Consider the following 12702-nt stretch of genomic DNA (forward strand, 5'->3'; position numbering starts at 1 on the left):
GGGAGAAAGTATTTTCTTCATGCAACGATTGTTGACTTGTGGACAACCTGCTCCAGTCCCTGAAGTTGGGTCTCACCCGACAGGGGCTTTTGAAACCCTCCAGGCTTGGAAAATGCCTGGTCCGAGCACAGGCCCGGGAGCTGGGAGCCCCTGCGTGGGGCAGAGCTGATGGCAAGGCTGTCTTGTGTAAGGGCACTGATTTCCAAGGGCTTGCAAAGGCTTTTGGACACCACCGTGCCACAGACTCCCAGCCCCGCCCCACCCCGTGGTGCACACTGCTTCCCTGGCCAACCTCTACCTCACTGGAGTCTTCCTGCTGATTGATGACGGTGAGCGCGTCCTCTGATGCCTGGCGCTTCGCCTCCGCCAGCGCCCGCTCCATCTTGGCCCGCTCGGTGGTGATGAGCTCGTGGGCCTTGCGCTCGGCGTCCGACACGGCCTTCTGGAGCTCGGACATGGCCTGACGCTTCACCTCGTTCACAGCTTCTTCTGGAGGCAAGAGCACAGAGCACGGCACCTGGCATGTAGGGCAGCCCGCAGCCAGGTGCCCACGGGGACCTGGCGGCCTGGCTATGGGGGTGCTGGTAAGGAGGTCCTATGGGGCCTGGCTTTGGGAGATGCATACGCATGCACCTTTCACACTAGCCCTTTGCACAGGGCAGGGTTTGCTCTCAGCAGCGCTCTGCCAGGGTTGAGATGGGGACAGCCCGCGGTGACACACTCACCAGCTTTCCTCCAGATCTCCTCGGGCATGTAACCGGAGAGGGGCCTGGGCACGAACTCACGGTGAGCGTCTGCAAGCGACAGGCAGGGAGAGCATGTTAGGAAGCAGGGCCGGTCAGACCAGACCCGCTCCTCGCTGTGCCTGGACGCTGAGAACTGCACCCAAGGACACACAGGGCATCCCTGGGGCTCTGGCTTCCCCTGGGCAAACAGGTGCGCTCAGATGCACCAAGCCAATACCCCATGGCCAGGTTATGATTCCTTCTATTTGCATAAGTATGAATATTAATTAATGTTTCATTATTGCAAATAGTGCATAGCCTGGTCTGCATTGCTGCCGGACCTCAGGGCCCTGATCCCAGGACCCTGCGCGCTGGATGCAGTACGGACTCTGTGGCTGTGATGGGAGCAGGATAAATTGGTGGACAATGCCACATTCTCCAGGCATGGCACAGTCCAGACAAGTGCTAGCAAGCTCCATCCCCAGGGCAGGAACAGGCTGTGAACGCGCTGCCCAGGCCTTCCCTGCACCGGGAGCTTGGGTCCCTTGTCCCTACGTCCCGCTCCGCTGTCTTCCCCAAGACCCAGAGGCTGCCAACAGAGACGATGCCTGGGTACGTCATGGGGGAGCGGCAGGTCCATGCCATCAATACCTAACTGGGGCGGCTCGGGGGCGGAGGAGCTGTTGTGGGGGCGGGCGGCAGGGCTGGCGCCCTTCTTCATGTCCTCGGCGTCGCTGTAGCGGCGGATCCAGTGGTTGAGCTCCTCACGGTCGGCCTCCTGGCAGCGACGCAGCACAGTCAGCGACCGCCGCGTCTTCTCTACCATGTCCATGATGCAGTTGAGCAGCTGCAGGAAGCAGAGCCCACGTGAGATCCCGGCGGGGCAGCGGGGTGCTGCAGGGTGCCATAGTGCCCCCAGGGTTGCCGTGCCGACTTCCCTTCCCTTCCCTCCCCCAAGGGGGCAAGAAGGAGGGACCCCAAATGGGAGGAGAGTCCAGCAGCTTCCACCCATCCCCAGGGCAGAGGGGTATCAGGCTCAGCAGGGCAAGGCATGGAGGGAGTGGGGACCCTGCTAGAGCCAGGATAGAAAGCCAAAAGAGAGGGCGCGTGCCACAGGGCTCGGCATGGATAAACTGAGTCCCCCTGTGCAGGAATGCAGGCTCCCCGAGGCCCTCCCACAGGCCTGGCAGCAAGCACGAGTCTCCCCGGACCCCTGGTCCCTGCCTGGCGCGGTACGTACATTGTTGAGGTGCTTCCACTCCTCGGCCCACTCCCGGTCGGTCAGCCGGTGGTCGATCACCTCCTCCTGGCGGGCGCCATGCACAGCTGGGAGAGAAGCATGCCCGTCGGCCACAGCTGCTCCCCAGCCCCCAGCCAGCTGTGGACCCCGTCCCCGAGCTCCAGGGCTCTGCTGATCACCTCTGCTTGCTGGCTGGGCCAGGGTCTGAGCTGTGCAAACCCAGAGCAGAGATGCTTCCTGCCCCTGCAGCCTGGGAACAGGGGCACGGCTGGAGTCCCCTGGCCCCTGGCACATGCCCTCGACGCCCTCCGAGCTGCCGAGGCTGCACCCGGCCTCGCTTGGAGGAAGCCCCAGACTCTGTCTGCAGGGCGCAGCGTGGGAAACAGCAGCTTTCTCCGGCTTATCCCCATTTGCTTCCTTCAAGCTCAGCCCCATCCCCAGGGGAAGGGAGGGGGCAGGACCATGGAGCCGCGCACCCTGCCGTGCCGCATCCCACTCACCCGCTTGCCGGTGGCGCTCGCGGAGCTCGCGGGGGTCGGGGTGCCGGTAGGCATCGCGGTAGTGGTGGGCCATGGCCATGTCCTCCAGGCGGTAGTGCTGGGGCAGCTGGGGAGCGGCGTGGGGCAGCCCATTGGGCTGGTGGCTCAGCCCGTTGCTGGGGCTGTACCGCTGGGCTGGGCTCATCGTGCACGGCCTCTTGCTGAGGTGCTCGGGGTGCAGGGGGTCGCGGTCCACGCCGTTCTCTTTGGTCCTGGCCCGGGGAGGAGAGACGGCGATGCTGTTGGGCAGCAAGCACCGTGTCCATGTGCCGCCGGCCCCACCTGGATGGGGGGACGACCCTGCCCCCAGGCTCCCTGCACTGGTGTCTTGGGAAATGCAGCTGCTGCATTCCCTCTCGGCCAGGTGCTCTCCCATGCAGGGGGACTCAGCCCCCCAGGGCTCAGCTAGGGGCTGGGGGGGCCGCATTCTGCTCTGGGTGGGGGAAGAAGGTAGCATGGTGGGTAGCACTGGCCTGAAGCAGGGAGTGAGGTGCACAGAGCTTAGAAGCTCTTGCAAGGCAAGGATTTAAGCTGTCCATCACTGGGGGAAGCTGGCAGTGGGAGTGCCACCCCCCAACCCATCACCGTGGATGTCCCTTGGCCCAGCCAGTGCCCAGATGCAGCCCCTTCACCCCCAGCCCCTGGAGGACAGGGTCTGTCTTCATGGGCAGGGCAGGCTGCATTGCACTGCTTGCAGCGACTGGGATCAGCAGCCCTTACCTGTCTGGCGTCCTCCTCTTGCCCGTCTCGTTGACCTCCAGCAGCAGCTCAGAGGAGTCTATGGGGGACGAGGCGTTGGCGTCCAGCAGCAGCTGCTCGTGCTGGGCCAGGTACTGGGCTGGGGTCTGCTTGGCCATGCGGGCGCAGTGCAGGAGCTCGCGCTGCAGCAGGGGCAGGTTGGCCTGTGAGGGCACAGGGTAGGTAGAGTTACACCTCCAGGACCCGTCCTTCTGTTGCCCTCCACCCCGGACCCCTGCCAGGAGAATCCACCTGTTGGGGGACAGCCCCCGTGGCTCCAGGAAGGGCACAATGAAGCCAGTGGGAGAGAAAGCAGCCCCGGATGCAAGGGCGCTGACTGCCCTGCTGAGACATGCTGGCACTGCTAGTGCTGCAGCTGTGCACAAACATGTGTAAATGCAAGTAAATGCGTGTGCACACCCATGTGCACATGCATGTAGATATATGCACGTTCACATGTATGCATATAGGTGTGTGTGCATGTACATGCATGTAGGTAAGTGTGCGTGTGTGTGCATGCTTGTGTGCACACACATGCATGTAGATGGGTGCCTGTGCATGTATGCACATAGGTGTGTATGCATACATGAAGGTGAGTGAATCTGTGTGAATGCACGTAGCTGTGTGCACATGCATATGCACATGCGTGTAGGTGTGTGCATGTGTGCATGCATGTAGGTGTGTGCATACCCATGCATGTTTGTAAGTATGCATGTGTGCACATGCATGTAGATGAGTACCTGTGTGTGTGTGCGCGCACATAGGCGTGTACGTGCATACACAAGCTCTTTCCAGACAGGTACCAGACATCCCCTTGCCCTCGGCTGGATGCCCAGCTGGATGACCCGGCCCTCGGACCTGGCTCCGAGGCCCCTGGCGCCAGGCTTCCTGCACCCCTCCGCCTGCCACGCCAGATGCCTGCCGCTCCCTCTGCCTGTGCAGGCTGGGCCCTCTCCTCCAGGGAGGCTGCAGCTGCCTGCACAGCTCTGGCTCGGCTTTGCCTGACCCCGTGCTCAGGAGCTGCAAGGCAGAAGCCCCAGCTCCCCCCTCCATCCCCTCCAGCTCCCAGGCCGGCGGGACAGGCAGGGCCGGGTTGCTAACCTCCCCCACCCACCGCGTTTCTCATGGAGCCGCGACCCCGGGAACCGCGTCCAAGGATGAAGCAGCCGAGCGCCGCGGCAGGCCCGGTGCGCTCGCTGCCAGCCCTGCTTTCCTATTTAGGCCGCTGGTCACCAGCCAAGCCGCCATCTGTTGAACATGTTAGGGCGCGAGCTGAGGAAATGCAGAGCTGGAGACTCCAGGGCAGCAAACATCCCTCCCGCCCGCTCTTTCCCCCCCCCTCTCCATTTAAGTAAATAACTTGGTGGGGAGGGAAGGAGGAGAAGCCTGAGTCTGGGAAACACGCTGTGGCCGGCTGGAGACTTTTAGCCTAATGAAGAGCAGCTGCAGCCCTGGGTGGAAGCAGCTGGGAGCGGGGTGCCAAGAAAGCAAACACAAAGGCGAGTGTTGTCCCATGTCTCCACGGCAGGCGATGGGGCTGCCGGGACCCAGGGTATGGAGGGCACCAGGAAGAGCAGGGGGCCTCTGGGTCGGGGAGGAAGGAGCCTCGGGAAGCACAAGTCCTAGCCTGGCCTGCTGCAGCTGGCAGTGCCCCGTGCCCCCAGGGTGACTTGATGAGCCAGGGCGCTGGAGGCAGCAAGAGCAGGCTCCTTGGAGCTCAGCCCAGGCCACCAAGTCTGCCGGGACCCCACAGCTGGGCTCTCGGCAGCTGTCCGAGGTGCTGCCGCTCCCACATGGCCCTGGGCACAGGACGGAGAGAACCGGGCAGGGGGCACGGAGCCAGAGACGTGGCACGGACCCTCCTGCTCCACTTCTGCAGCACAGCAGCTCTGGGTTCATCTCCCCACTTCCCAAGCAGGGAAACTGAGGCACGGAGGGGCAGAGTCGCTGCCCCCCATGACACGTGATGTCATGCCCCGTACTAGAACTCAGGACCCCTGGTTTTGAGAGGGGCTGAGCACTTCCCACTGCTGTCTGCTGGCCTGGCCAGGGCTGCACGCTCCTGGGAGCCAGGCTCTGTTTCCCCGGCCTGCAGCACCCACCTGCAGCCAGGGACACGGGCTTTATCCTCGACTGCTGGGATGGCAGGGCTGGCCCTCAACACCAGAGTTTTCCAAACTTGGACCAGGGGACTTTGGCACACATGATGTCAATGGAAGATGTGCGTGTAAACCCCTTGGGCAGCTTTGGGAACCCATGTACTGCGTCACACTGGTGCCTCCCAGCTGCCCTGCACTGAGTCAGACTCCAAGTCCATCCTACCCAGGCTGGTGTCCCAGGGGCAGAGAGCGGAGGCTGGAAGGGAGGGTGACCTGGGTCTGACCTGGGTTTTCCACTGCTCCCCTCCCACTTGCAGCTGTCAGCATTTAAGGTCTAGAAAGGTCTGATTCAGAGGCTGAGCCCCTCACTCCTGTGCTCAGCAGCAACTGCACAAGAGGAACAACACTGAGGCCTCAAGGCTGCTCTGGGCAGACTCCTGCAGCTGCAGCAACGGCTGAGATGAGCCCCCAGGCCCAGGGACAGGGGATATTCCAGATGCCAGGGGAACGGCTTTTCCTGCCTTTGCAACTCCTATGATAGACTTGGGCAGCCGAACAGCAGCTGCAAAGAGGGATTTTGCCAGCGCCGCCCGCACGCGGCGGATCCCCTAGAGCCGGGTGGCGACGCAGGCTCGCAAGGGAAGCCAACATGGGAGGTTTCGAATGCCCTGCAAATGGCTGCCAGATGGGCCTCGCCCTGCCTTTCATCACCAACAGCTCTGAGAGTGCCTTTCACACGTGGGACAGCACGTGTGCAAGCTTGTGCAGAGGCACTGGGGGTAGGGGTATCTCATCTTGGACAGTGGGCACAGCCAATGCTTTCCCACCCCCTCCACCAAGCATCATCCCAGCCTCCAGAAGTCCAGCGAGACTTAAAAGCTCCCTGCCCCTGCACCTCCCTTGCTCTGGGGAAGACGGTGCAATCAAAGCAGCCAAGACCCTTGCATGGCGGGACCTCCTGGCCCCGGCAGCTCGGCGGTTCTCTAAGTAAATTCTTATGCAGAGTTCAGATGAGGGGTGTCTGGACTGGTTTGGATAGGGCTGATCCTGCCTCGGGCAGGGGTTGGAATAGATGTGACTTCTGCAGGTCCCTTCCAACCAATGTCTCTGTGACATCTAGGATAGCTCTGATGTCCTACTGCTGCAAACCTCTGCCAGCTGCTCCTTCCCCAGCCTGGCCCTAGGCAATGCACTGACACGGGGCATCTCCTGTGCAGCCCCGAGCCATGCATTGCAGAGCATCCCCTGGCCTGCAGCTCCTCACCCACCCCATGAGAAGGCTTCCAGGGTGACCCCAGCCATGCAAGCAACCAAGGAGGTTCCCCCCAGGTAGGGCTGGGGGAAGGCAGGGAGCTTACCTTCAGGAAGGGGATGACGAAGGGGCGCAGCGGGAAGTTGGTGGCCTCCTGGAGCTTGGAGTGGAACTCCTCGATGGTCAGCGTGGAGTTCTGCGGGCAGAGCCGGGGGTGAGCAGAGCACCGAGGGCAAGAGCAGCTTCCCCTAACCCCCCTCCTGAGATCCTAAACCCACCATCACTAGCCAGCCAAGCACGGAGGAGAGCTCCTGACCTGCCCGCGCCCTCTCTTGTCCGTGACCCCACTATCCTGCTGCCTGGGCGGGCACAGCCATATGGTCCCTGGCCAGCTCCTTCCATGATCTTTGTGGGTTGCAGGGAAGGCAGCCCCCTAGGTCATGTTTTCCCATGAGTGTGCTTCCATGTGAGGGTGCCCTGTTTCCTTTTTTGCACCATCACAGGGGGAAGAAGGGGGAGCTCCCAAGCCAACGCCTCTCCTTGTGATTTTCTCCCAGCTGGCCGAGGCAGCTAGCACCCTCTGCTTTCAACCTGGGAACTTTTCCTGGGAGCAAGGGGATGTGTCTGCACCCCACAATGCTGCTGAAGGGGAAAGGGAGTGGATTTTCCTCCCCAGTGGGAGTGAGCACAAAGCTGCCTGGGTTTTGCATGTTGGCGCTGGAGGACATCCAGGCGGGACTCACACCCGGCTCGGAGCTGGCTGCATCCAGGCCATCTCCCTTGCACCCATCTACCCAAGACGTGTGGAGGGGGAGGACTCCCTTTATAAGAGTTACTCCAAAATCTTTGAGTGACAGCACATTCAGCCAATGAGGCACAACAGTGGAGCACTGGAAGACTCCCACTGGCTGTCCATCCCCCCAGGGCATTGCCCATGGGGGGATTTCCCCCTATGTCACGAGAGCCCCAGAGCTCAGCAGTGGGTCCGAGCCCCCTGCGGGAGGGACCGCCACGTACCACCAGCCCCAGCACCAGGGTGCGGACGCGCTCCCCGATCTCCGGGGAGATGTCGTTGCCAAACTGCTGCAGGGTGGTCAGGAAGCGCTTGAGCTTGCTGAGCTGGCGGGCGCCGCAGGCCGGGGGCAGCTGATGGTTGGACAGGGAGGCCGTGGACGAGGTGGCCGGCCCGTTGCTGAACCCGTTGGGGGTCGAGGGCGCTCCGTTGATGGCCGTGGGGGAGTGGCTGCTTCCGTTCATTACTGCAACGAGAGGGAGGGCGAGGAGGTCAGATGGTGGAGAAGGGCCGCGGGACAGTGGACATCCTAGATCATGGACATCCTAGCGCACGGCGCTGCCTCCCAGTAGCGGGAGCCAGGGCAGCGTGCCGTGTACCAGGGCTCTGTGCCACTGGGGGTTTGGGGGCAGCTTTGTGGCCCTGCAATGGGCAGGCTGCTTGCAGCAGGGCATTGGTGCTGCAGGCATGGGTGGAGTCCGGGATGGCACAGCGCTAATGGGGAGCAACTCACCTGCCCCCCAAAACCATGTTGCCAACTGGGTGCAAAGTGAGCAGTGACGCACGGTGAACACCCTCACTCACACCCATGATCTGATAAACCCACTGCCCAGGCTGTCCCGTCCTGCCAGGGGCCCACAGAGCCACCCACCTTCACGCAGCAAGCAGCGCCGGAGCAAGACCTCTCTGAGTACCCACCCCATGCCACGCACACCGGGACGAGACCCATTCTCAGAGCCCGCCCTCCCCAGCTCCACCAGGAAACCAAGCCTCTGCCCAGACTACGAAGGGGGTGAGCGTTAACCCCAGAGAATGCAAGCCGTGGACCTGGCACGGGCAGACGGTAGCATGCCCGGTGCTGAACTCGGACGTGTGGCTCAGGCCAGCCCACAGACACCATTTCCAAGGGATCGGTGCCAAGGCGGAAGCAGAGCCCTTGTACACTGGCTGCACGCGCACCCCGAACAGCAGCGAGGGGCACCTGCTTCCAAACGGGGCCCAGCCCCTGCCTTTACAGCCCTCATCGGAGGCAGCGGCTGGCAGCAGCGTCCCCTAGCAGGCTGCCAGCTTGGGAGACTCCAGGATCCTCCATGCTGCCGCCCCCAGCTGCTGCACAGGGTCCCCGAGCCCCCCTGCAGCTGGAATCCCCCGCCCAGACAATGCCAGGGGCTGGGGAAATCACAGGGGTTCGTGCTCACTGGCTCCACGACACGGCCCACCCCCAAGCTCGACTCTCACGCGGGCCCACAAGGCACAGCATGCACGCGCCCCGGCTCGGGGAAGCCGCTGGGCACACAGCGCCCAGCCCAGTCCTGGGAACTCCGCGCCGCTGGAAAGAGCCACCAACCTGCCCGCTGTGCCAGGCGCCCGAGCCCTGCCTTTGTGTTTCCCCAGCCGGTCTCCCCCTCGCTCTCCCGCCGGGCAGCGCCAGCCGCTCGCTCAAGAGGGTCCCAAAATAACCGGCCGGCCACAAGCGCTTTTATTCCAGCGACAGGTGCGTTACTAAGTTAGACTCCGCACGTGTCCCTCTTGGACATCCCTGGACCCACGGGGACAGGGAAAGCCGGCGGCGCTGGGACGGGCAGAGAAGCTTCGATGAGGGGACTGGCAGGGACCTGGTCCCCCGCACCCTGCTCCCGTCGGCACCTTTACAGAGGTCCAGCCCCAATCTCCCTTACTGCCATCTACACCCAGACCCATGATGGCCATGCTGGGGGAACAGGCCTCGTCTTATTATCCCCTCTCCCCGGTCTCCTCCAGCCCTGGACTGGCTGTAGCTGCTCTCCGCGAACCGCCGAGACCCTGGGCATGTGCGGGGAGCAGCCAGGAAAGCTGGGGCTACGGGACTCAAGATGCCGGTGGGTACCAGGAGCCCCTGGGCTAGGGGCTTTGCAAGCATTTTCCCAGCTTTCCCAGCTCCTTGCCCTGCAGAGTCCCATGCCCAGGCAGGGGGCTGAGCTGTAGGGCTGCAGGATGCCCAATCCCTGCTGCTAGGGGGGCAGCAGCTGGCAGGTGCATGGAGAGCTGAGCCACCCACCAGAGCCGTGCCCCCAGGCTCTCCCCGCTCAGCCGGGGCAGCACCAGGGAAAGCACCCTCGTGGCACCCTCTCCAGCCACGGGCAGGGGGCAAACTGTGCCCCCGAGTCAGGGCAGAACGGGGGCAAGGGGTTTCTCCTCCCTGGGGAAGGTGGGGGTGCTGCCTGGGGCCTCTGGGTCTCTCACGGGAGGGTGTTTCCTTTTACTTACAGAGACAGACCATCGACCATTTCAAGCAACCCTGAAAACGGCCGCGGGGCAGAAACGTCGGGGGCCCGGCTTCTCGATCTGCAAGCAAAATAAAACACACGCTAGTGTGAGAGACCCGAGGGGGCCACGGTGCCACCCGGGGGGCTCTGCAGCGCCGGCCCCGGCACCTCCGACCGGGGCCGCGTGGCCAAGGCCACAAGCTGCAGTGGGGAGGGGGCTCCTGAAGTGACTTGCCGAGCGGCTGGGGCCCCTCACACTCCCTACCTGGCACTGCTTCTCCAGGCTCTGCGCGCTGAGCCTTGCAACGCAGGGCTGAACAGCAGGGAAACTGAGGCACAGGGAGGGGAGAGCTGCCTAGGGCTGTGAATAGAGGCAGGACAGCAGGGACCAGCACGGGGACCGGAGGGGCAGCACACACACCCAGAAGGGCCTGGCTCTGCCAGGGGCTCCCTCAGCCCCATGAGCCATGCACCACGATGGGCAACCCCGGAGCCGAACTGCTTATGGGGGCCGAGTCCTGGTGCAAAATCGTCCCCCTCCTGCACCACAGCAGCACCTAATGCATGCCCAGAGCCTCGGCAACTGGAGAGAAGCCGGGTGCCCGTGCGGACGGGGCACCCCTGGCATACGTGTGCACACATGTGCACACACGTGCATGCAAGCGCACGCCACCAAGCCTGCAGGAAGAGGCAGCCCAGCTGGTGCAGGGCTGGGATTAGCGGCGCGGCTCCCTCCGCTCCCTGATGGCCAGACGCTGCTGACGGATGCGGGAACATCTGGAGCAGGCGTGGAGGGGAGGTCACTCCAGCATCCCGTGGCCCTACCTGGAGCTCCTGCGGCCCTGCCTTCCCCTCGCAGCATGGCAGTGGGACGCCAACCCGACAGGCCAGAGATGGAGGGAGAGACCAAGCCTCAGGCCAGGAAGAGCCCTTTGTCCAGACACAGGGCACAGAGGGCATACCCCAGCCCCCACGAGGCAAACCCTCCACAACAGGAGCATGGGGCTACTGTCGGCATCCTGCAGACTCAGGGCCATCACAAAGATGGGGCTCTCCCTTCCCTCCTGACATGCATCCTGCAGGGAGGGGAACCTGCTAAGGACGGCAACTGGCAGCTCCCTGGCACTGCAGACTGCAGGCAGCGAGGGTTGTTTATGGGCAGGGAAACTGAGGCAGGGAGCCTACCTGAAGCATCCTAGCCCAGAGCCCAGTGCTCCCTCGACGAGTGCCCGTCCTGCCTGCCCCAAGCCCTTCACATGCCCCAGCCCCACCAGATGGACCGGAGCCATCGCCAGACTCTGCTGCCCATGCTGCGAGCCAGGTTGGTGGGCAGACAGACGGATGGAGCCCGTGGCCCTGAGGGCACCCGACACACCGAGGTCTGCAAAACCCCCACGAGTCCAATCGGGGGTGCTGAGCAACACCAGTCCAGCCCATCTGGAGTGGGTCCCCATCCGCCAGGAGCCACGAGAGCTCAGCACCCTCTCACGTTGTACCTACCACGGGACCCGTTGAATGGCGATGGGTCTCTGCCACGGCAGAGGGACCGCGCGGCATTCACGGCGCGGAGCCAGGGGGCAACGCCACTCACTCCAGCGAGAAGCAGGAGGTGGGAAACATTTGGAGAAAGTGGGGCGCTGAGATCCACCCCTGCCCCCAATCCCTAGCTGCACAAGGACCCCGACAGGGTCCTCTGGCCCCTTCCCCCTCGCTGGAGCCTGCAACGGGCATCCAGCAGCAGCCCAGACCTGGAGCTACCCTGACAGCGCCCAGCCCAGCACCCTCCGCGCACAGCTCCAGCTGCCAGCTGCAGCCCAGCGTGGCGGTGACCTGGTGCCGACATGGCCAGCCTCTTGCTGGCTGCTTCCCAAGCAGACGCCTGGCACGTCCCCCTCTCCCCCGGGTACAGCAAGATGCTTTCTATACATTTCAAGCAAAGTCTTCCTGGTTTTCCAGCCAGCTCTACTTCTTTTTGTACCAGGGAGCGTTGAATTGGCACCAGACTCTGGGCCGGGGGGAGGAGCGGGCTGGCCGGCTGTCAGGACTCCTGGCCTCTTTGCCACCTGGTCCTGGGGGAGCTGCTGTGTGCCTCCGTTCCCAGTCTGGGCTGGGGATAATGACCCGCCCGCAGGAGGGGGTTGCAAGCACCGTGCCCAGCTGTGGGCAGGGGGTGGGCACAGAGCCCGCCTTTAGGTGTTTGTTTGGCTCTTCCAGCTGTGCGATGCCAGCTGTGCCCTGCTTCCCTCCAGCTGGGGCAGGGCCTGGGAATGATGCTCCCCTTCCCCAGGGCGCTCCTGCCTTGCCCCAGACCCTGCCAGCTGGGGAGGGCACAGAGCCCCCCATGCAGCCCATCTGCTTTGCCTGCGACACCCCGGGAGCCCGCGGCGGTACTCACTGGTGTTTGGCGTGAAGGAGGGGTGCCGCGTGGCACCCTGCGTGACGGCCGGCGGAGGAGGAGGCATGTTGGGTGGCGTCGCTCTGGACTGAGTCTTCACGTCGGCCGGTGAGTCGGGCATCGTGGCTGCCGTCTTCTCTGCGTTATCTGCAAGGGGAAAGAGCCGCAGAGAACAGGGCCGGTGAAGGCAAGGCGGAGGAGTCCCAGCCCGGGGACCGTGCCCATGCCCACCCCCTCATCACTCTTGCACCCAGGAGCTGCCCCTGCCCTTTGGAGCTCAGCCCCCCAGCTGATCTCTGCATGGCAGCTTGCCCCTGTGGTCAATCCAAGACCGGGGCTCAGCTCTCTGGACTCCCAGATCCCGGGACATGCAGCCACGCACACCCCTGCACTCTCCTGGGCACGTAGCACGGTCAGCCAGGCCCATAAGATGTACCACCCACCCCCACAGCAGCG

The 12702-nt window shown here is 63.6% G+C and overlaps 1 protein-coding gene across 8 annotated transcripts in view; it reads right to left on the minus strand.

The window, feature by feature from the left end:
- The window catches only part of CBFA2T3 (CBFA2/RUNX1 partner transcriptional co-repressor 3), a 59808-nt gene that overhangs the window by 6096 nt on the left and 41010 nt on the right, over positions 1 to 12702 (minus strand). For 3 of the 8 annotated variants that reach the window (XM_059713959.1, XM_019496618.2, XM_019496619.2), the window contains exons 2-11: positions 12247 to 12393; positions 9853 to 9930; positions 7611 to 7852; positions 6700 to 6789; positions 3225 to 3406; positions 2466 to 2743; positions 1966 to 2051; positions 1377 to 1572; positions 726 to 794; positions 299 to 489 (exon numbers count right to left, since the gene is read on the minus strand). In XM_059713959.1, coding sequence (XP_059569942.1) covers positions 299 to 489; positions 726 to 794; positions 1377 to 1572; positions 1966 to 2051; positions 2466 to 2743; positions 3225 to 3406; positions 6700 to 6789; positions 7611 to 7852; positions 9853 to 9930; positions 12247 to 12393 — 1559 coding nt within the window. The remainder of the gene's footprint in view (positions 1 to 298; positions 490 to 725; positions 795 to 1376; positions 1573 to 1965; positions 2052 to 2465; positions 2744 to 3224; positions 3407 to 6699; positions 6790 to 7610; positions 7853 to 9852; positions 9931 to 12246; positions 12394 to 12702) is intronic. The other 5 variants (XM_059713960.1, XM_059713961.1, XM_059713962.1 and 2 more) reach the window with 5 other exon arrangements.

This window comes from Alligator mississippiensis, chromosome 10 (genome assembly GCF_030867095.1).
Source record: "Alligator mississippiensis isolate rAllMis1 chromosome 10, rAllMis1, whole genome shotgun sequence".
Classification (NCBI taxonomy): Eukaryota; Metazoa; Chordata; order Crocodylia; family Alligatoridae; genus Alligator; species Alligator mississippiensis.